General features: G+C 39.6%; 5 protein-coding genes across 5 annotated transcripts; 2 read left to right on the top strand and 3 right to left on the bottom strand.

The window, feature by feature from the left end:
• The first annotated feature begins 7,029 nt into the window (after nt 1-7,029).
• On the top strand, nt 7,030-7,356 carry LOC128543261 (histone H4). Its single transcript, XM_053513633.1, has one exon. The coding sequence runs from the start codon at nt 7,039-7,041 to the stop codon at nt 7,348-7,350; it is 312 nt and encodes a 103-aa protein (XP_053369608.1). The 5' UTR covers nt 7,030-7,038; the 3' UTR covers nt 7,351-7,356.
• A 673-nt stretch (nt 7,357-8,029) lies between these two features.
• LOC128543146 (histone H2B-like) lies at nt 8,030-10,791 on the top strand. Its single transcript, XM_053513495.1, has 2 exons — nt 8,030-8,336; nt 10,722-10,791. The coding sequence occupies exons 1-2, from the start codon at nt 8,030-8,032 to the stop codon at nt 10,760-10,762; spliced, it is 348 nt and encodes a 115-aa protein (XP_053369470.1). The 3' UTR covers nt 10,763-10,791.
• A 5,427-nt stretch (nt 10,792-16,218) lies between these two features.
• LOC128543102 (histone H3) lies at nt 16,219-16,654 on the bottom strand. Its single transcript, XM_053513435.1, has one exon. It carries the CDS (start codon nt 16,633-16,635, stop codon nt 16,225-16,227), a length of 411 nt encoding a protein of 136 aa, XP_053369410.1. The 5' UTR covers nt 16,636-16,654; the 3' UTR covers nt 16,219-16,224.
• Nucleotides 16,655-17,402: 748 nt separating this feature from the next.
• Nucleotides 17,403-17,867, bottom strand: LOC128543214 (histone H2A-like). Its single transcript, XM_053513583.1, has one exon. The coding sequence runs from the start codon at nt 17,850-17,852 to the stop codon at nt 17,466-17,468; it is 387 nt and encodes a 128-aa protein (XP_053369558.1). The 5' UTR covers nt 17,853-17,867; the 3' UTR covers nt 17,403-17,465.
• Nucleotides 17,868-18,521: 654 nt separating this feature from the next.
• Nucleotides 18,522-19,175, bottom strand: LOC128543062 (histone H1-like). The gene has a single exon (XM_053513365.1). The coding sequence runs from the start codon at nt 19,146-19,148 to the stop codon at nt 18,522-18,524; it is 627 nt and encodes a 208-aa protein (XP_053369340.1). The 5' UTR covers nt 19,149-19,175.
• Nucleotides 19,176-20,151: the final 976 nt, after the last annotated feature.

A 20,151-nucleotide genomic window follows, 5' to 3' on the forward strand; every position in this document is an offset into this window, starting at 1 on the left:
CAATTTATATGACTATGGTTACATGAAACGTAAAAATCATCCAACAAATGTGAACTTTTGGGCTTGAATTCAATTCAAGGAAACAGTTTGGGCTTGAATTCAATTCAAACTCTATGCCTTGTACGGAACAGCCCCTTACTGTTTGGGGATGTTGTTCCATTTTCAAATCAAAACTGGAACTTGCTGCTTCTTTTGTTACAAATAATGAACATTATTTTTTCACCAAGCATCACTTATGGAATGACTGTAGTACTTAAACACTTGATTCATAAACACTACCAACTTTTTAAACTATTGTACCCAGACCGAAATTTAATACCCAAACATAATTTCATGATACATTACCCACCATGCATTAGAAAAATTGGGCCTCTTTCGCACACTTGGAGTATAAAAAGTATTAAAGCAAAGCATAAGCATTCAAAAACACTCTCAAAAACTTTAAAAACATCACCAAGTCTTTAGCCAAAACTATTGGGTATCATTGGGACACATTGACGTTCCAACGCAAAGAATATGGTCCAATGTCTTTGTACCGTTTTAAAGAGTCTGGTGTTGTTGATGAATTGGTTATGTCTGTTTCAATTCCACAGAATAAAAATGTCTGTTGCACTTATTGGGTTAAAATTGATGGTGCAGAATATCGAATCGGTCTTATTGTTTGTAATGAGATTTAGCACGAGCTTCCAGTCTTTTCCAGAATCACACAAATTCTGTTGATGCATGACAGTATTTATTTTCTGGTGAATACTCTGGTAACAGTTTCTTTCAATGAGCATTACCATGCCTTTACTCTACTGTATGTGATGGAGAAGAGAAAGAAACTGTCATTGAGTTGCAAAGTTTACGTTTTTATAAACCGTTTGATCTTCAGTGTTCATATGGACCAGATGACAGCATGTACAGTGGTGTGAAAAACTATTTGCCCCCTTCCTAATTTCTTATTCTTTTGCATGTTTGTCACACTTAAATGTTTCTGCTCATCAAAAACCGTTAACTATTAGTCAAAGATAACATAATTGAACACAAAATGCAGTTTTTAAATGAAGGTTTACGTTATTAAGGGAGAAAAAAAACTCCAAATCTACATGGCCCTGTGTGAAAAAGTGATTGCCCCCCTTGTTAAAAAATAACTTAATTGTGGTTTATCACACCTGAGTTCAATTTCTGTAGTCACCCCCAGGCCTGAATACTGCCACACCTGTTTCAATCAAGAAATCACTTAAATAGGAGCTACCTGACACAGAGAAGTAGACCAAAAGCACCTCAAAAGCTAGACATCATGCCAAGATCCAAAGAAATTCAGGAACAAATGAGAACAAAAGTAATTGAGATCTATCAGTCTGGTAAAGGTTATAAAGCCATTTCTAAAGCTAAGAGCCATTATCCATAAATGGCAAAAACATGGAACAGTGGTGAACCTTCCCAGGAGTGCAGAGACAACTTATCCGAGAGGCCACAAAAGACCCCAGGACAACATCTAAAAAACTGCAGGCCTCACTTGCCTCAATTAAGGTCAGTGTTCACGACTCCACCATAAGAAAGAGACTGGGCAAAAACGGCCTGCATGGCAGATTTCCAAGGCGCAAACCACTTTTAAGCAAAAAGAACATTATGGCTTGTCTCAATTTTGCTAAAAAACATCTCAATGATTGGCAAGACTTTTGGGAAAATACCTTGTGGACCGACGAGACAAAAGTTGAATTTTTTGGAAGGTGCGTGTCCCGTTACATCTGGCGTAAAAGTAACACAGCATTTCAGAAAAAGAACATCATACCAACAGTAAAATATGGTGGTGGTAGTGTGATGGTCTGGGGTTGTTTTGCTGCTTCAGGACCTGGAAGGCTTGCTGTGATAGATGGAACCATGAATTCTACTGTCCGGCCATCTGTTAACTCAAGCTGAAGCGATCTTGGGTGCTGCAGCAGGACAATGACCCAAAACACACCAGCAAATCCACCTGTGAATGGCTGAAGAAAAACAAAATGAAGACTTTGGAGTGACCTAGTCAAAGTCCTGACCTGAATCCTATTGAGATGTTGTGGCATGACGTTAAAAAGGCGGTTCATGCTAGAAAACCCTCAAATAAAGCTGAATTACAACAATTCTGCAAAGATGAGTGGGCCAAAATTCCTCCAAAGGGCTGTAAAAGACTCGTTGAAAGTAATCGCAAACGCTTGATTGCAGTTATTGCTGCTAATGGTGGCCCAACCAGTTATTAGGTTCAGGGGGCAATTACTTTTTCACACAGGTCCATGTAGGTTTGGATTTTTTTTCTCTCTACTGTTTTAATTTATACTGGATTTGTCTGTGTGTAATTACAGGCAGTAAGTTATTTTTAAGTTATCAGTAAGTTATTTTAGTTGTATTTAGTCAAATGCAAAATTTTGTGGTATGTGGACAGTTGCATAATAATTCTGCTGTGATGAGGCTTGTTTTAACAGCCCAGATTATTATTATTTTTGCTCAATAAACAAAGTAAAATGCGTCTAGATTTGATTTATTAACATTTTAAACCCTTAACACAAGACAAATTTACCTGATTTTTTTTTTTGTCCGGAAATGTTACTAAAATGTCACCTTATTAGACTTAAAATTTTCATTCCATTGGATGCAGGCCTAAATGTCAACACTGTTCTGAGTTTGCATTTATCCTTCATATGTATGATGAACCCATAATCAGTGTTAAATCTAAACCAGTCAGGGTTTTTTATTCACTCTTTGTAGATATGAATCAAACTTGTATGGTGTTGAAACAACACTAATTAGAGTTAAGTATTTACTCTCCTGACCAAACATTTCACCTTTAGTAAGAGTTAAAACAACACTATTGAGAGTTTTTTCTTTAACACTAACGGAGTAGATTGAACAACACTGAGATAGAGTTAAATTCCTTACACTGCAATAGGAGTTAAATTTGGCTAGAGAGAATTATATAAACACTGCAAAATTGTAAATTTGAACACTTAGAGTTAATTTAACACTGGTGAATAGTGTATATATAGTGTATATAGTGTATATATACAGTGTTCATCTGGTCCATATGAACACTGAACACTATTTAGCTGTCCAGGGGGGTATTCCAGAAAGCAGGTTATGTGACAGACCCGGATAAGTTTGAGGGTAAGTTAGTGGATAACCTCAACTTTCGGTTCCAAAAACGGAGGTAATTTTCTGGGTATGTATGTAACCATAGCAACTTACTCTCTAAGCTAGCAGGTTATGTTCCAGGGTAAGTTTGTTTCAGAAGGTTATTTAGCATGGCGCCCCCTTTTGATGATGATCCTGTGGACGTGGAGGCACAAATTATCCGAGTTTTTTTTTCGCCGGGAGAGAGTTATAAGACCGCGTATTAATGTGTTTTCATTTCCTAATGATTATTTAAAAGAGCGTTATTGGTTTTCAATGGAATCGTTAATTTACTTAACACATCTCTTGAAACCGCATATTGCAAATGTCACAGCGCAGGCGGGTCTGGGCTTAGAGAACATTCTGTACACAGTTGCATCAGGGCATTTTTTGTACAACATGGGCAATGCAGAGAATATGGGAAAGGCAACTGTATGTCTGGAACTTAAACACTTCTTACACACACGTGTACAGTTCCCTGGACATAAACCTCTGTGTGTTATTAGAGGAATTCCACAGAGTGACAGGTTTGTCCTTTATAGTAAAACCGATGACGCATATTTAATATGTAGTCATACTATTTATATCCACTGTATACATGTATTCATCCTGCACACACACACACACACACACACACACTTAATCCTTCCATATATGACTTTTTATTTCAGGATTTCTAAATGTAATTGGGTGCGTTGATGTCAAACACATTCCTATTAAAGCTTCTTCAATAAATGAGGGAGACGATGTTAATAGGAAATTTATTCATAGTATCAATGTTCAGGTAACAACCTAATTTTGTGTGCTTAATTTTTTGCCTTGTTAAACTCATTAAACTTTTTACTTTTTTAATATGTGAGGCAACTCACATCATTACTAATGATGATGCAAAATGGCCAGGATCTGTACATGATTCCAGAATTCTCCACGAGTCATCATTATGCCAGACATTTCAGCAGGGTATGTTTTGCTCTATTCAATGTTTTATATATATATATATATATATATATATATATATATATATATATATATATATTTTTTTTTTTTTTTTTTTTTTTTTTATATATATATATTTGTATTGTACACTTGAGTCATTACAGGACAGTACAATGGTTACTTGCTGGGGGACAGAGGATACCCTTGTCTGCCGTATTTAATGACACCCTACCCTGAACCTGATCCTGTGTTGTGCTTCACCACATTGCCACTATAAGAGGAGAGAGACACCTTTCTTGTATTGAAGAAGAGGCCCAGAGGAACCTTTACAGATTTTTGCACACAACAGAGATGGAAGACAGGATTTGTTAAAATTACTTTTATTAAATTGTTTGCACTGGTCTGCTGCTCAGTTCATTTCTTTATTTCCTAAAAAACAATAAAAGTAAAATGAAATAAAATGTCTTTTTTTAATGACATTGCTTTATATACACACAACACTTTTAACATGCAACAGATTAATATACGCACAAGTTCTCACCTTAAGGTGACGCTCCAGTAATTCAATTTCTAGTGTTGCTTTTTTAATGGATAGCCTTTTCTTTTCCATTTAAGGTCCATCTCCATGTCACTTTCTCTTATTTGTTTTTGAAGATGGACCTTATACAGATCCTTTACTGGCAACTAGGAAGGAAACTAGGATTTATTATTAAAAATAATTATTATCCACTAACTTACCCTCAAACTTATCCGGGTATGTCACATAACCTGCTTTCTGGAATACCCCCCTGGCCGAAGCCACTAACCCAAACACCTTTCCCCAACAGGGTGAACACATAACAACCCCTCCGAGCCCTGAGATGGGTCGGCTTTCATTTTAAATGTGAAGGAGAAAGGCGTTACCCCGGGAAACATTTTTGTTATTAGGGTTTAAAGTCTCTTCACATCCCAATAACTTTATCATTTTGTTATCACATGTTATCAACATCTGATACGTCATAATCATTGAGGCTGTCTTATAATTTAAAGAAAGAGATGAAACTTAGGCTGCCAAAAATTAAGAAAAACTGTGGCAATGTCTAAGAAATGCTTTAAAAAACTACATTCAAAGCGACCTGAAAAACTAAATACCTTTTTCAAGTAAATCCCACTCAATTAGTATGTGTCTTTATAAGGAAAAATCTGAAAACATAAGTTTATAGTACCTTACTAACATTCAGAGCCTTTTTTTTTTTTTTTTTACATTTTAATAATTAAATGAATATAAAAAAAAATAACTTTTTTTTCCGAAACCTGCCCTACGTTACAAGATCATAATTTACAAGCTCTCAGCAACCCTATTGTGTTTGAGCACTTCGGGGTGAAGGACCTTGTTCAACAGTGACGACTGACCCTGTGAATCACTGGCACAGAAACAACGGATTTATACCTGTCGCCCAATGCGCCGAGCGGCATGTAGAGGAAACTATTCATCCAGTAACCCTATTACAATAAATGAAATGATCTCAGCTGTCTCATAGTTTACAAATGTGAAAAGCCCCTGACCTGATGTGTTACCTTGTCTAAAGAGGTTATAATAAATTTATGTTTTGGATGGATATTGCCTGCCATCTTGTGGCCGAGTTTAGTAAGTGACTGTTTCCCTAACTCACTTGTCTCTAAATGCTCTAACATTTAGGTTAGTTATATCAGTAAAAGAAAATAATCTAAGGTAATACTACTACTACTACTACTACTACTAATGATAATAATAATAATAAATAAATAAATAAATATAATTTCCCATGCAGCATGGTGGGGTAATGGTTAGCACTGTGGTTTCACAACACATTACATACGCATGGTCAAAAATGCTTCACCTTTACACTGTTAGTTGATGTACCAATTATACACTGATATGTAACGATGTTTCAACAGATATGCCATTATACTTTGTGAATTATAAAGTACTACTGATACTTACGTTGGCCTTGATTTATATTTTTATCATGTCCCATGAATGCTTATTTGCAGTCCTCCGGTCAATGGTCTTTTGTTGTCTTAATTCTATTAAAATCTGTTTAAAAACATTGTCAGCAGAGATTTGTCACTGTTGTGATGTCATTTTACATCATGTTCTTAATATTTTGTTATTAGCTATGCAAATTATTAGCCAAATAAAGGTATTAACATTAAATAGTTTTTAACTTTTTTTGAGAAATGTTCTACAAAAATTCCCTACATTAATGATTTTTCGTCTATATTTCTAGTCAATCCAATTGAATTCATCTTGTGCCATATCTCAGCTAAGTAGTGACAGTCTATTAGTAAGTGTTCAATCGACTCATTATCAGAACAGTTTTCAACAGGACATGTTTTAGATGTAACATTACAATTCCATTTGACAACACAGCGTACAGCTAGATGACCAACACTGATGAGCCACAACACATCCCTCATGGTCTCAGTGATATCCTTTGTTTTTCAATTTTTTATGTGCTCTAGACTTTCATTTCATGAATTCATTTCATGAATGACTGAATTAAAACTTTCATTGGACTGGGTTGAAAGTGTACTCAGATGTTTGTGTTGATCAGATGAACAGGAGCCTTAGCTGCAGTGCTGCTCTAGGTGCCTTAAAGTTATAGTGGACTTGGAAAAGGTTAGAAAAGGTACCTGAAGGCCACAGATATGCTCTAAATCCCTGCTTTTTTTCAGTGGTCTATGTCAGTGTTTACACTTACACTAATGATGAATGATTTATTTGGTATAAAATATAATCGCTCATTTTATATATTTTTTTATGGGGAAAACATCACTTCTCCTTGTACCATCATTACTGGAGAAAACGTATTAAAAATATTGTATTACTCGACGGGTAGTATTAGTCCCGCCCCATCGCCTGGTCTCAAGTAGGTCCGCTGGAGACGAATAAACACGTGACAGCTGCACCGTGGATATTATTCAGAAAGTTAATTTCGTGAAAGCAGCACGATGTCAGGAAGAGGCAAGGGCGGGAAAGGACTCGGGAAAGGAGGCGCTAAACGTCACCGTAAGGTTCTCCGCGATAACATCCAGGGAATCACCAAGCCCGCTATTCGCCGTCTGGCGCGCCGTGGCGGAGTGAAACGTATTTCCGGTCTGATCTACGAGGAGACTCGCGGTGTTCTCAAGGTGTTTCTGGAGAACGTCATCCGCGACGCAGTCACCTACACCGAGCATGCTAAAAGAAAGACCGTCACCGCCATGGATGTGGTGTACGCTCTGAAACGTCAGGGACGCACCCTGTACGGCTTCGGCGGTTAAACACTCCACCGGCTAACGACACGAACACAACGGCTCTTTTAAGAGCCACCCACATCTCCAACAAAAGAGCTCCTGTCTCCACCTTTGTGTAAAAATGCATCTTAAGCTTATTAAGCACCGTCTACAAAACATCATCGTTTAATACTTGTCTATCTGCGGGCAGTTGAGAGAACTAGATGTGTTGGATTTCTCGCCTTGTCCAAATAATCAGGAAACCGTTTTAAAAGACTTTCGAATCCATTTAAAGCATCACAAGACATGAACAAAGCATTTAAATGTTGTTACACACACACACACTAGTTGAAAATGTGGACGCAAAAGGATAACGTTTATTTACAAATTATATGTACAGAATATCTTTTGATGGTCGAACACGTGATATACTTATTTTCTGGATTAAATTATTGTAAATATCCTGGTTTATTTATTTATTATAAAGAACAATAAATTAACCCGCGACTCTAAAACGGCGGGAAGGGACACAAAGCGAAGCGGAGGGGGAGGAGTAACAGGAAGAGACTGAGGTGGTAGGAGGTCCCTCACGTGTTGAGGTTTTGAATATAGACCAATCAAAATCCGTTCTTGGCTTGTGCTTAATTACAATGTGACCTGTACATAGAGGGCCCTCGAGGCGGAGCTGTTCATTCTTCTCTCAGTTTCATCCAGAAGTAACAGCATCATGCCTGAGCCAGCCAAGGCCGCTCCCAAGAAGGGCTCGAAGAAAGCCGTGACCAAGACCGCCGGCAAAGGAGGCAAGAAGCGCAGAAAGTCCAGGAAGGAGAGCTACGCCATCTACGTGTACAAAGTCCTGAAGCAGGTTCACCCCGACACCGGCATTTCGTCCAAGGCGATGGGGATCATGAATTCGTTCGTCAACGACATTTTCGAGCGCATTGCCGGTGAGTCCTCTCGTCTGGCTCACTACAACAAACGCTCCACCATCACTTCCCGGGAGATCCAGACTGCCGTGCGCCTGTTGTTGCCCGGTGAGTTGGCCAAGCACGCCGTGTCCGAGGGCACCAAGGCCGTGACTAAATACACCAGCTCCAAGTAAAGCGCGTCACCGCCGCCTTCATCAACACAACGGCTCTTTTAAGAGCCACCCATGTTGTCCGTCAAAGAGTGATTTCCTGCCGTGTAGGTTTGTGTAGTAAATTTCTAGGAACCACTTGTAAATCATATAATTTTTAAGCTGAATTGTTCTAGATCAAAGTAGTTTCTAGCAGTACAGAGCTGTTCAGAACTAGCGTGTAGAAGCTCTACAATAAAAGTCTTGTCACTTTTAGATGCAAAAATAAAACCATGAATCTCGGACGCCCAAAGGAATATCATTTAATACAACATAAATACTAAGATTTGGATGAACAATGAAAAACTTCTACTATTTAAATATTTAACTCCTGTTTTTGATTCATATGTATAAAGTGACTGGGATTGTTTAGTTCTATTATAAATCCACTATAATAAATTTTTATAATGTTCTATTAGACTTTTATTATTGACTTCAGCTCTTGTAAACCTCAATTTTGAGCTTGCATTCGTTGTGTACGTCCTGCAGACCTTATTTACTGGAGCTCATACCCCACATTTTTTAGGGGGGAAAAAAGATAAGATGAAGCCTATTGTACTGCTTATCACAGAATACTCCAGTGAGATGTTTACCAAAATCACTTTTTGAAAGATTTTGTGTGTGTATATATACTCAGCAAAAAAGAAACGTCCTCAGACTTTCAACTGTTTTTACTTTCAGTTAACTTAATGTGTAAATATTTGTATGAACACTAAAAGAGTCAACACCATAAGACATAAACTAAAAATGTTTCCCAATGTGTCCCTGAATGAAGGGAGGCTCAAAATCAAAAGTACCAGTCAGTATCTGGTGTGGCCACCAGCTGCTTGAAGTACTGCAGTGCATCTCCTCCTCATGGACTGCCTATTGCGGACAGTCTGAGCACTGATGGAGGGATCGTGTGTTCCTGGTGTGACTCGGGCAGTTGTTGTGGCCATCCTGTACCTCAATTCAATTCAATTCAATTTTATTTGTATAGCGCTTTTAACAATTTTCATTGCCGCAAAGCAGCTTTACACAGTCAAAAGAATTATTTAAGTTTGTATGAAATGTGAATTTGTATGAATCAAAATGGTCAGTTTGTCCCTGGTGAGCAAGCCGAGGGCAACAGTGGCAAGGAAAAACTCCCTGAGATGATAATAGGAAGAAACCTTGAGAGGAACCAGACTCAACAGGGAACCCATCCTCATCTGGGTGAAACAGAAAGCAGTAAATGATCTGCATTTATACAGTGTGTAGGGTGGGAGGCAGTTCAGCTATAATAGCTGATGTTAATTGATGTTACTATGGAGTCCAGGTAGTTATTGAAGACCCAGGTAGACTGACTTGTAAGAAGTTCCAGTCATGAACTATCGAACTGTCAAGTCCCCAGAGAAACAGCTACAGCCAACACCAGTCGAGGCCAGAACTGTCTTCTGGGTAGAAAGAACCAGACACGAGATGCATCCCAAAGAGACACACAGGGGATCCATGTGACGAGATCTCCAACCAGAAGCGGGGCACCAGGATGGGTCAGACAGGTCCGGAGGGCAGAGGGAGTCTGGATCACTGGCAGCTCAGGAACAACAAGTGTAACTCGACAGAGAGAGAGGGAAGGAGAGAGACGGGGAGAGAGGGAAGAGAAAGAGCAGGAGAGAGAGCAGAAGAGATAACAGTTAGGTCTGGTCACAGTCATTTAATGTATAATGTAAATGTATATTTACTGTAGAGTGCAAGCAGAGACTCCGGCAGGACTAACTATGACAGCATAACTAAAAGGGAGAGCCAGAAGGAAACACAAACATGAGGGGGAACTGAGATGTAAAGCAAACAATCACCTCACCATAAACAAACCTGAGTGATCAATGAGAGTGGGGAGGACAGCATCTAAACATACCAGTTCACCATAATACTCTACGTCTATGAGTCCCCCAGATCTGCTCCTTTACCTAAGGCTAATCTATTTATAAAAATGCCCGATTAAATAAATAGGTTTTTAGCCTGGACTTAAACACTGAGACTGTGTCTGAGTCCCGAACACTTATTGGAAGACTATTCCATAATTTCAGGGCTTTGTAAGAAAAAGCTCCGCCCCCAGCTGTAGGTTTCATAATACGTGGTACTGATAACCAGCCTGCATCCTTTTATCGAAGTAAGCGTGGCGGATTGTAAGACACCAGCAGTTCGCTCAGATACAGCGGTGCGAGACCATTTAATGCTTTATATGTCAGAAGTAGTATTTTAAAATCAATGCAAAATTTCACAGGGAGCCAATGAAGTGAAGATAAGATAGGGGTGATGTGCTCATATCTTCTGGTTCTAGTGAGGACTCTAGCTGCTGCAGAGGGTGGTGCGTTCAGCTAAACGAATCATGCGCACCGAGCTCCCTGACCTGCACTCGATCTACAGCAAACGGTGCTGGACTAAGGCCAGGAAGATGGTGAAGGACCTCAGCCCTCCCAATAATGGACTGTTCTCTCTGTTGTGGTCTGGGAAGTGATTCCCCTCCCTGAAGACCAATACAGAGAGATTGAGGAGGAGCTTCTTCCCGCAGGCGATAAGGTCTCTCAACCACAACACAATACAGGACTAATATCATCTTTTTTTACATCCAACACTGACTGGGCATTCATGGACACTATGGACACATTCATGCACACTTTTTGCACTATATACTTATACTTTCATTATGGACCACTGCACAAATCACTTTAATAATAAGACACTTTAAGAAGTCACTTTATGCATATTTGCACACCTCAGCCATTTTTACATTACTTATATGGACAAATTTCTATTTTCCTCTTTTGTATTTCTATATTATATATATTTTGTTTTTATTTGTACAGTATATATTTATTTTATGTTACTTAGCACAGTATATTTTACTAGTTAATTTCATTTTTCTGCAATATATCTTTATTTTTACTTGTACAGTATATTTTCCAGGTAACTTTATTTTCTACCGTATTACCTTTTATTCATATTAATTTCTTACGTTTAAGCTTTTATTTTAAGGTCACTGGTAGTCGTGTATGACTGTGTATGTGACAAATGAAATTTGAATTTGATTTGAATTTGTTTTTTAATTTGATTTGCATTCTGGATTGCTGAAGCTTGTTTATGCACCTAGTTGGACAACCAGACAGTAAGGCATTACAATAGTCCCACCTAGAGGTGATAAAAGCATGACTAGTTTTTCTGCATCGTTTAGCGACAATATATTTCTTATCTTCGCAATATTTCTGAGGTGAAAAAATGCTATCCTGGTAATATTATCTACATGAGCTTCAAATGAAAGGCTGGAATTTATAATTACACCGAGGTCTTTTACTGTTGCACTTGATGGAACAGAAAGGCCATCTAAAGTTACAGAGTGATCTAGAATCTTACTTCTAGCTGTATGCGGTCCTATGACTAGAACTTCTGTCTTATCTGGATTAAGCAGAAGGAAGTTTCTTATGTCCTGCACACATTGCTCAACTTTAGTAACCTGGTTTATCTCATCAGGTTTTGCTGAGATATATAACTGTGTGTCGTCAGCATAACAATGAAAACTAATACCATGCTTACGGATTATGTTGCCCAGAGGAAGCATGTAAAGGGAAAAAAGCAATGGGCCTAAAACTGAACTCTGTGGAACAGCAAACTCCACTAGAGAACATTTAGAATAATCACCATTTAAATCTACATACTGATACCGATCGGAGCTAGGAAAGGGCTGTACCCTTGATTCCTACTACATTTTCTAATCTGTGAAGAAAAATAGCGTGATCAATGGTGTCAAAAGCTGCACTGAGGTCGAATAATACAAGCATGGTTACACAACCTTGATCAGAGGCCAATAGGATGTCATTTACTACTTTAACGAGTGCTGTCTCTGTGCTGTGATGAGGCCTAAATCCTGACTGATACAGTTCATGTATGCCATTTCTATGTAGATATGAGCATAGCTGCTCTGCTACTATCTTTTCCAAATTCTTAGAGATAAAGGGGAGGTTTGATATTGGCCTGTAATTGGACAGCTGACAGGGGTCGAGGTCAGGTTTCTTAATAATCGGTTTAATAACTGCTAATTTAAAATATTTTGGAACATACCCAATGCTGAGTGAGGAATTAATTATTCTCAACAGGGGTTCTGTTATTGCTGGTACTATCTGTTTAAGAAAATGTGTTGGTACAGGATCTTATATACAGGTTGATGAATTTGCAGAAGAGATGAGTGAAATTAGTTCATTCTCTTCAAGGGGAGTAAAGTATTCTATGTTCTGATCTGACATGGCTAGTTTAACTGCATCAATCACATTGTTTGGTTTCAAAGCCTCAATTTTATGCCTAATATTTACAATTTTATTATTAAAAAAGTTCATAAAGTCCTCACTATTGCATGATGTTGTTGTGGAGATTTCTGCAGTGGTCTTATTTCTGGTTACTTTGGCTATGGTATTAAATAAAAATCTCTGATTATTTTTGTTATTTTCTATAAGAGTGGAGAGATATGTTGATCTAGCTACACTAAGAGCTTTTCTATAGTTCAGGATGCTCTCCTTCCATGCTATTTGAAAGACTAACAATTTAGTTTAATGCCATTTTTGTTCTAATTTTCGAGCGGTCTGTTTTAAAGAGCGTGTTTGATTGTTATACCAGGGAGCGAATTTCTTATCTTTAATATTTTTTCTTTTAACTGAAGCTACATTATCTAAGGTATAACGGAGCGTCGACTCTAGATATTCAATCGCCTTATTATAAGTTGGGAACTCTGGGAGATTACTGATAAAACTCTGTGTGGTAGTTGATGTGAATATACGTTTAGTACAGTAGCATGGCACTGTGAGTACTTTATTACTATGACACACTTGAATTGAGACAAGATAGTGATCTGATATAGCTTCAGACAATGGACTTCTAAATAAATTTTTTATACTTATTCCGAAGAATATTATTAAATCTAAAGTGTGACCTGCTTTATGAGTGGGTCCTACTACACACTGATTTACTCCTACTGAGTCCAGTATGGACATAAATGCTGTTCTCAGAGGGTCTTCTGGATTCTCAAAATGAATATTAAAATCTCCAACAATTAACGCCTTGTCTACAGAAACGACTATGTTTGAGAGGAAATCTGCAAATTCACTAAGAAATTCAGAGTACGGCCCTGGAGGTCTGTAAATGACTATTAGTGGAATCGACTGAGCTGACTTAATATTTGTAGCTACACTTATGTTACTATAGAGAACTTCTAATGAATTAAATTTGTGTCCGTGTTTTTGTATAATAGTCAAATTATCATTGTGAATAACTGCGACGCCTCCTCCTCTACCAGTTAACAGAGGCTGGTGTATGTAGCTGCATCCGGGAGGACTAGCTTCATTTAGAGCTACATACTCGTCCTGTTCAATCCAGATTTCTGTTAAAGAGAGTATATCAAATTCCTGATCCGTGATAATTTCATTAACGATAACTGCTTTAGATGTAAGAGATCTAATATTTAACAGTCTTAGCTTCAGATCAGAGGTGCCGGCTACACATTCAGTGTGATCCACGTTTGTGGTATCTATATTAATTAAATTACTAAAACAGACTTTCTGGGTCTTTCTACATTTTTGCTTAACTCGGGGAACAGACACAGTCTCAATACAGTGAACCCTGGGTGACAACTCTATGCAGCTAGCTTACCGAGTGGGATGGACACTGTCCCGCCCTAACAGGCCAGTTTTGCCCTCAAAGGTCTTTCAATTGTCTATGAAGCCCACATTGTTTTCGGAGCACCACCTGGACATCCAGCGGTTCAGCGACCATAACCTGCTGTAAGCTATGTTGCCACGTCTCATTGGGATGGGACCAGAGCATACTACTTCATCGGACATCGCCTTCGCTCTGGTGGGCTTCCTCCAGTGGGCTAGCCTTAGCGTTAGCTTTTGCTGAACGAGTATGCCGCCGAGTCATCACCCACTCGCCCCGCTGTGAGGGCTCTAATGCCAGAGTCGGAGGCTGCTTATCTCCACCTGCGGCACCCAGACGGAGTTTAGTTGTTTGGAGCTAAATTCCGTTTGTTGTTCTTAGAAGAAGAAACTCGCGTGTTCTCCAAAAAGGGCAAAAAAAAACTGGAAAAAAGACGAAGCCAAATAGTATGTAGATGTAAAAACTAGTTGCTATTAATTTTATTGTTGTATAAACAAAAAAGCAATATAATTAAACGCTAATACAAACACGAAAGGTTCGCGGCAACGATACAAAAACAGGAAGTTCTTGTTGCCATAGCTTTTTTTTTGTGACTGACACATTGGGAAATTTGGTCTTCAAAAGTCTTTGTTAGTTTTAATCTTTGCTAGTGTTTAAAAACGGTTATGATGTTGTAAAAGAATCAGTAAGATAGTGATTAGCATCTGGTGGTCTTCATGTATTTTATTAATCTTTAAGCAAAATAAAATGTGTATTCTCCTGTTTTATGCAGATCGCTGTTTTAACTTTGACTAGTTTTGAAAGAATAATTTTTTTTTTTGTAATGTCTGTTGTAATTGTCTGAGTATTGTTAGGCCAACTTGTTTTTATTAGAAAAATAATCGCTGTAACAAACTACATCAACGGGAGACTTACCTTTTTGAGTCGATAGAAATTTGTCAACCCCAGAGAAGTATAATTAATTGAGCCCACAACCAAAGGTGGGTAGTAATAAGTTACATTTACTTGAGTAACTTTGTGAACTTACCTTTGTGAGTGGTTTTACTGTATCATACTTTTTGCTTTTACTTGAGTAGATTAGTGGAGAAGAAACGCTACTCTCATTCCGCTACATTCGGCTGCACTCGACTCGACACTTTTCCAACCATTTATTCTACACATGCAGCCGGTAGATCTACCGAATGACTGTTTTACCAATCAGACGCAGTAACAATAACCACATGGAGTCAGACAACATATATATATATATATATATATATATATATATATATATGAAACAATATCTCAATGCTTGAGTATCTTTTCACCAAATACTTTTTAACTCATAATTGTGTAATATTTTGAAAGGCTACTTTTTACTTCTACTTAAAGTAATTTTATTTTGATGTACAGCTACTCTTACTGAAGTACATTTTTTGGCTACTCTACCTACAACCAATACTACTTGCATATTTGAATTACAAGTTGAGTTACCTTAAAATCTGGACTGGGGACATGTTACAAGTCGACATCGTCATGTCAGATTCATATTTTTATTATAATTTGGCCAGCAAATTTCTCTAAAAGTTGAGTAAACTTAAAAAAGCTGTCCAAATTGTTACTTGTAATTGTACTTTTTTTTTTTACATTGTGGCGGCCTCTTTTTTGTCACAGTGGAGCCTGTGTTGACACTTTCCCTGAGACCAATTCCCTTAAATTTTATGTAAAACCAACTGCCAGAAACGTACAATTAACTCTGTTGTCAAAGCTAGCTTTTTAAATTTTTTAATCCTGGACTGGGTTAAGAACAGTTTAACGCATTATTTAAACCTGGAAGAGAAATGAACCTTAAAATAAAATGAAAGCATGTGTGTGTAAGAGAAAGAGAGTTAGAATTATTTCATATAAAATGAGTTGTTGCTACTTTCTTGCTTGCTATTTCATTCTTATTGGGTTTATAACAAGTCTTTATATCAAATGCATGTTCATCAAATGTTTTTGGTCAAACATTATATAGATGTATGATTATCATGTAAGCTTTTCATTGCAGTCAATGTGTACGAAAAAGCGTACAAACCGAACCCTATTAAAAACTTGCCGACTTTTCTGAAACAATGAAGTGGCTCTTAAAAGAGCCTTTGTGTAGATTAGAAGGAGTTTAATGCTTAAGCGCGCTCTCCGCGAATACGGCGGGCCAGCTGAATGTCCTTGGGCATGATGGTCACTCTCTTGGCGTGAATAGCGCACAGGTTGGTGTCTTCGAACAGACCGACCAGATAGGCCTCGCTCGCCTCCTGCAGGGCCATGACAGCCGAGCTCTGAAAACGCAGGTCGGTCTTAAAGTCCTGAGCTATTTCTCTCACCAGGCGCTGGAACGGCAGCTTACGGATGAGCAGCTCGGTAGACTTCTGATAACGGCGAATCTCCCTCAGAGCCACAGTGCCGGGCCTGTAACGGTGAGGCTTCTTCACGCCGCCAGTAGCCGGCGCGCTCTTACGGGCAGCTTTAGTGGCGAGCTGCTTCCTAGGCGCCTTACCGCCGGTGGATTTACGCGCGGTCTGCTTGGTTCTTGCCATCGCTTACGAGCTGCTTATGCTTCTTAAGAGAGAAAAACAGAATGAAGTACACGAGAGAGCGCGGCCTATTTACAGCCTAACGCTCGGCTGCGCTGATTGGGCGTCTTTAAAGCGCCGCCTGTCATTGGTTCCAACGCGTTACGTCACTCCGTAACGTAACGAGGCTCCTCTTTTATTGGCTGCTCTTTTCCCACCGACTCGATTTGAAATTCCCTCATTATCTTTATGCAAAACCGAGCGCGCCGCTTGCGTTTTAAAACAAAGGTTATACATTGTTTTGTACATATACAACATAAAATAATTACATTTATAGTGCAACGTTAAAACATGGTAGCAAATTTCATACACATTTTATTCTCATTCTCTAAATGTTCTCTAAATCTTTACATTTATTCATTCCATGAAAGTCTCCAGAAAAACATTTCTGCAACACTGTAGCTCAAAATATTACTGTCTGCCGAACACAACTCTCCCATAGCCAGTATATAGTGTCGCACACAATTAAACCCTGACTGGAGAACATTGGTTCCACTCTGAAAATACCATTCCGATCTCATATTCTTGCTCAACTCAAATAGACTTGAATGATAAAACGTTTAACAAACAATTTAATTGACTCAACTGACACTGTAGAATTACTGATGCTAGTAGGTACACATATAGAAGAAATCTCGAACGAACAAGTTATTTCTCAGGTAACCTTATTACAAAATATTTATAATTCCTATTTATTCAGTGTTTCTGAACTGATGAGGAAAAAGCACTTTTAAAGGAAAATTGGGTGGCTCTTAAAAGAGCCTTTGGATACTGAAACGCAGCAGTGGATGAAATTACTTGGTCTTGGCCGGCTTCTCGGTCTTCTTAGGCAGAAGCACAGCCTGGATGTTGGGCAGCACACCACCCTGAGCGATGGTCACTCCGCCGAGCAGTTTGTTCAGCTCTTCATCGTTACGCACGGCGAGCTGCAGGTGCCGGGGAATGATACGGGTCTTCTTGTTGTCGCGGGCGGCGTTACCAGCCAACTCCAGAATTTCAGCTGTCAAATACTCCAGCACAGCAGCCAAGTAGACCGGAGCGCCGGCACCAACGCGCTCGGCGTAGTTCCCTTTGCGGAGAAGCCTGTGGACTCGGCCCACGGGGAACTGCAGTCCGGCCCTGGATGAGCGAGTCTTGGCCTTTGCGCGAGCCTTTCCACCGGTTTTGCCTCTTCCAGACATAATTTACTACGTTAACGTGTTCGGACAGAAAGTGTAAGCAATCATTCTCTAGCGCTCTCTAATATAGCCTAAACTGCTGCATCCTCATTGGCTACAATCGTTGTAACAAACCAGCCAATCACTAACACGCCATTAAATTCTCTCCAGGCCCGCCCCCTGTCTCATCACAAGATAACAGAAATAGTTTCGATGCTTTTTAAAATATGTTTTTTTCATTGAGAAAACACATTAGTGATTACAATGACATTCACAATTCACAAACATATCCACAACGATCATTTCATTCAGAAAACAAAGGTTTAGAAAAAAATAAATGCTAAACTTGCAAACGAAAATCAACAATTGTTGTATTTCAGAGGCCACATCTACAAGGAGAGTGTATCCCACACAACCGAATCTCCTAATGTTTTGTTTACAGTCCTTTGCTTTTTCACACGCATTATTAAAAGCCTTTTATACTTCCGGTTTACCTACATGACTAGACTAAAGTGTATACTTCAGAAAAATCTTAAAATAACAGGATTCCTTAGAATCTTATAGTATTAATTATGTGGTTATTCTATTCATGTAGTTTAACAAAAAAAGTGGATTATTGCTCATTAAATGACAACGTGGGTGGCTCTTAAAAGAGCCGTTCAGGGGGAAATATGAAAGAAAAACTTAACATGTTTACTTCTTTTTAGAAGCTGCCTTTTTCGCCTTGGGCGCTTTAGGCTTGGCAGTCTTGGATGCTTTAGGCTTGGCAGTCTTGGGCTTAACCGCCTTCGCCTTCTTGGGGCTCTTCGCTGCCTTTTTAGGGGTCGCCGGCTTTTTCGCCTTCTTGGGGCTCTTGGTGACTTTCTTGGCGGCAGCGGCAGGTTTCTTTGCCTTCTTAGGAGACTTCTTGACGGCGGCGGGTTTCTTGGCCGCTACCTTCTTGGGCTTCTTCGCCGCCGCGGGCTTTTTGGCGGCCGGCTTCTTCGCTTTGGGCGCGGTTTTCTTGGCTTCGGTCTGCTTCTTGTTCAGCTTAAAAGAGCCAGACGCGCCGGTGCCTTTGGTCTGAACCAAGACCGCTTTTTTCACCAGATTGTTGACGGCGAGCTTGACGCGGGACTTGTTCTTCTCCACGTCGTATCCACCGGCAGCCAGAGCTTTCTTCACGGCAGCGAGAGACACGCCATTCCTTTCCTTAGACGCGGAAACCGCTTTGACGATCAGCTCGCCGACGCTAGGCCCGGCTTTCTTTGGCCGCGAAGCTGCTTTCTTCTTGGGCGCTTTGGCCGGCGCGGCGGCGGGCGCGGGAGCCACTTCTGCCATCTCTCTCTCAGGGATCTAAGTAGAATAAACGAGTGTAACGCTGAGCGCGCAGTAAAACACTGGAACCTCCCTCCCCTCTGATCTTAAAGCACACATGAGAGCGGTGTAGACTCAACCAGGCAGCCGCTGAATGACTGCGCTTCCGTCACACGATAGCAAATGTGTGTTTTCTCCGGACATTTCTCTGCGAATATCCGAGTCCTGACTGCAGATCTCAAGCGTTCAAGCACACGTTTAGTGAGAAAGGCCTTTCCTCTTTCTTCCGAGGCCCGACACGGTCAGTTAGACAGCCGCACTCTCGCGCAGTAGCCATAAACGTGCGCCGCGCGCCTGCAGCTCGAGCCGGGGGACTGCGCATTTCGTGCGTGTCGTGTGTAAAAACCGGACAAAAACAGGTCGCACCGCTGTAAGAACTCTGGTCCGAACTGAAGGCGAGTCCTGTCAGTGAGCCTGATGTGTAAGCACTGGCCGAGCGCTGTGTGTGGGATATGAAACAGAGCTTGTTTTGGCCTGTGTAAAGCACAGCTTAGGGAGACAGGTTGAGAGAGCCAGAGTGTGTGTGTGTGTGTGTGTGTGTCAGGTGTGGGGGGAGGTTTTGTTTATTTGTTAGACCCTGTAAGTGCAAGAATAAAATGCTAACCGCTAAGCCACGAGCGGCCTAAATTTGATTAGTTACCAAAATGAATTTTGAAATATATTTTTTTAATGTCTAATCACTCAACCTAATCAAATTCATCAACCTGTATATTAGATCCTGTACCGACACATTTTCTTAAACAGATAGTACCAGCAATAACAGAACCCCTGTTGAGAATAATTAATTCTTTACTCAGCATTGGTTATGTTCCAAAATCTTTTAAATTAGCAGTTATCAAACCAATAATTAAGAAACCTGACCTCGACCCCTGTCAGCTGTCCAATTACAGACCAATATCAAACCTCCCCTTTATCTCTAAGATTCTGGAAAAGATAGTAGCGGAGCAGCTATGCTCATATGTACATA

This window comes from Clarias gariepinus, chromosome 2, assembly GCF_024256425.1.
Source record: "Clarias gariepinus isolate MV-2021 ecotype Netherlands chromosome 2, CGAR_prim_01v2, whole genome shotgun sequence".
NCBI classification, from domain to species: Eukaryota; Metazoa; Chordata; class Actinopteri; order Siluriformes; family Clariidae; genus Clarias; species Clarias gariepinus.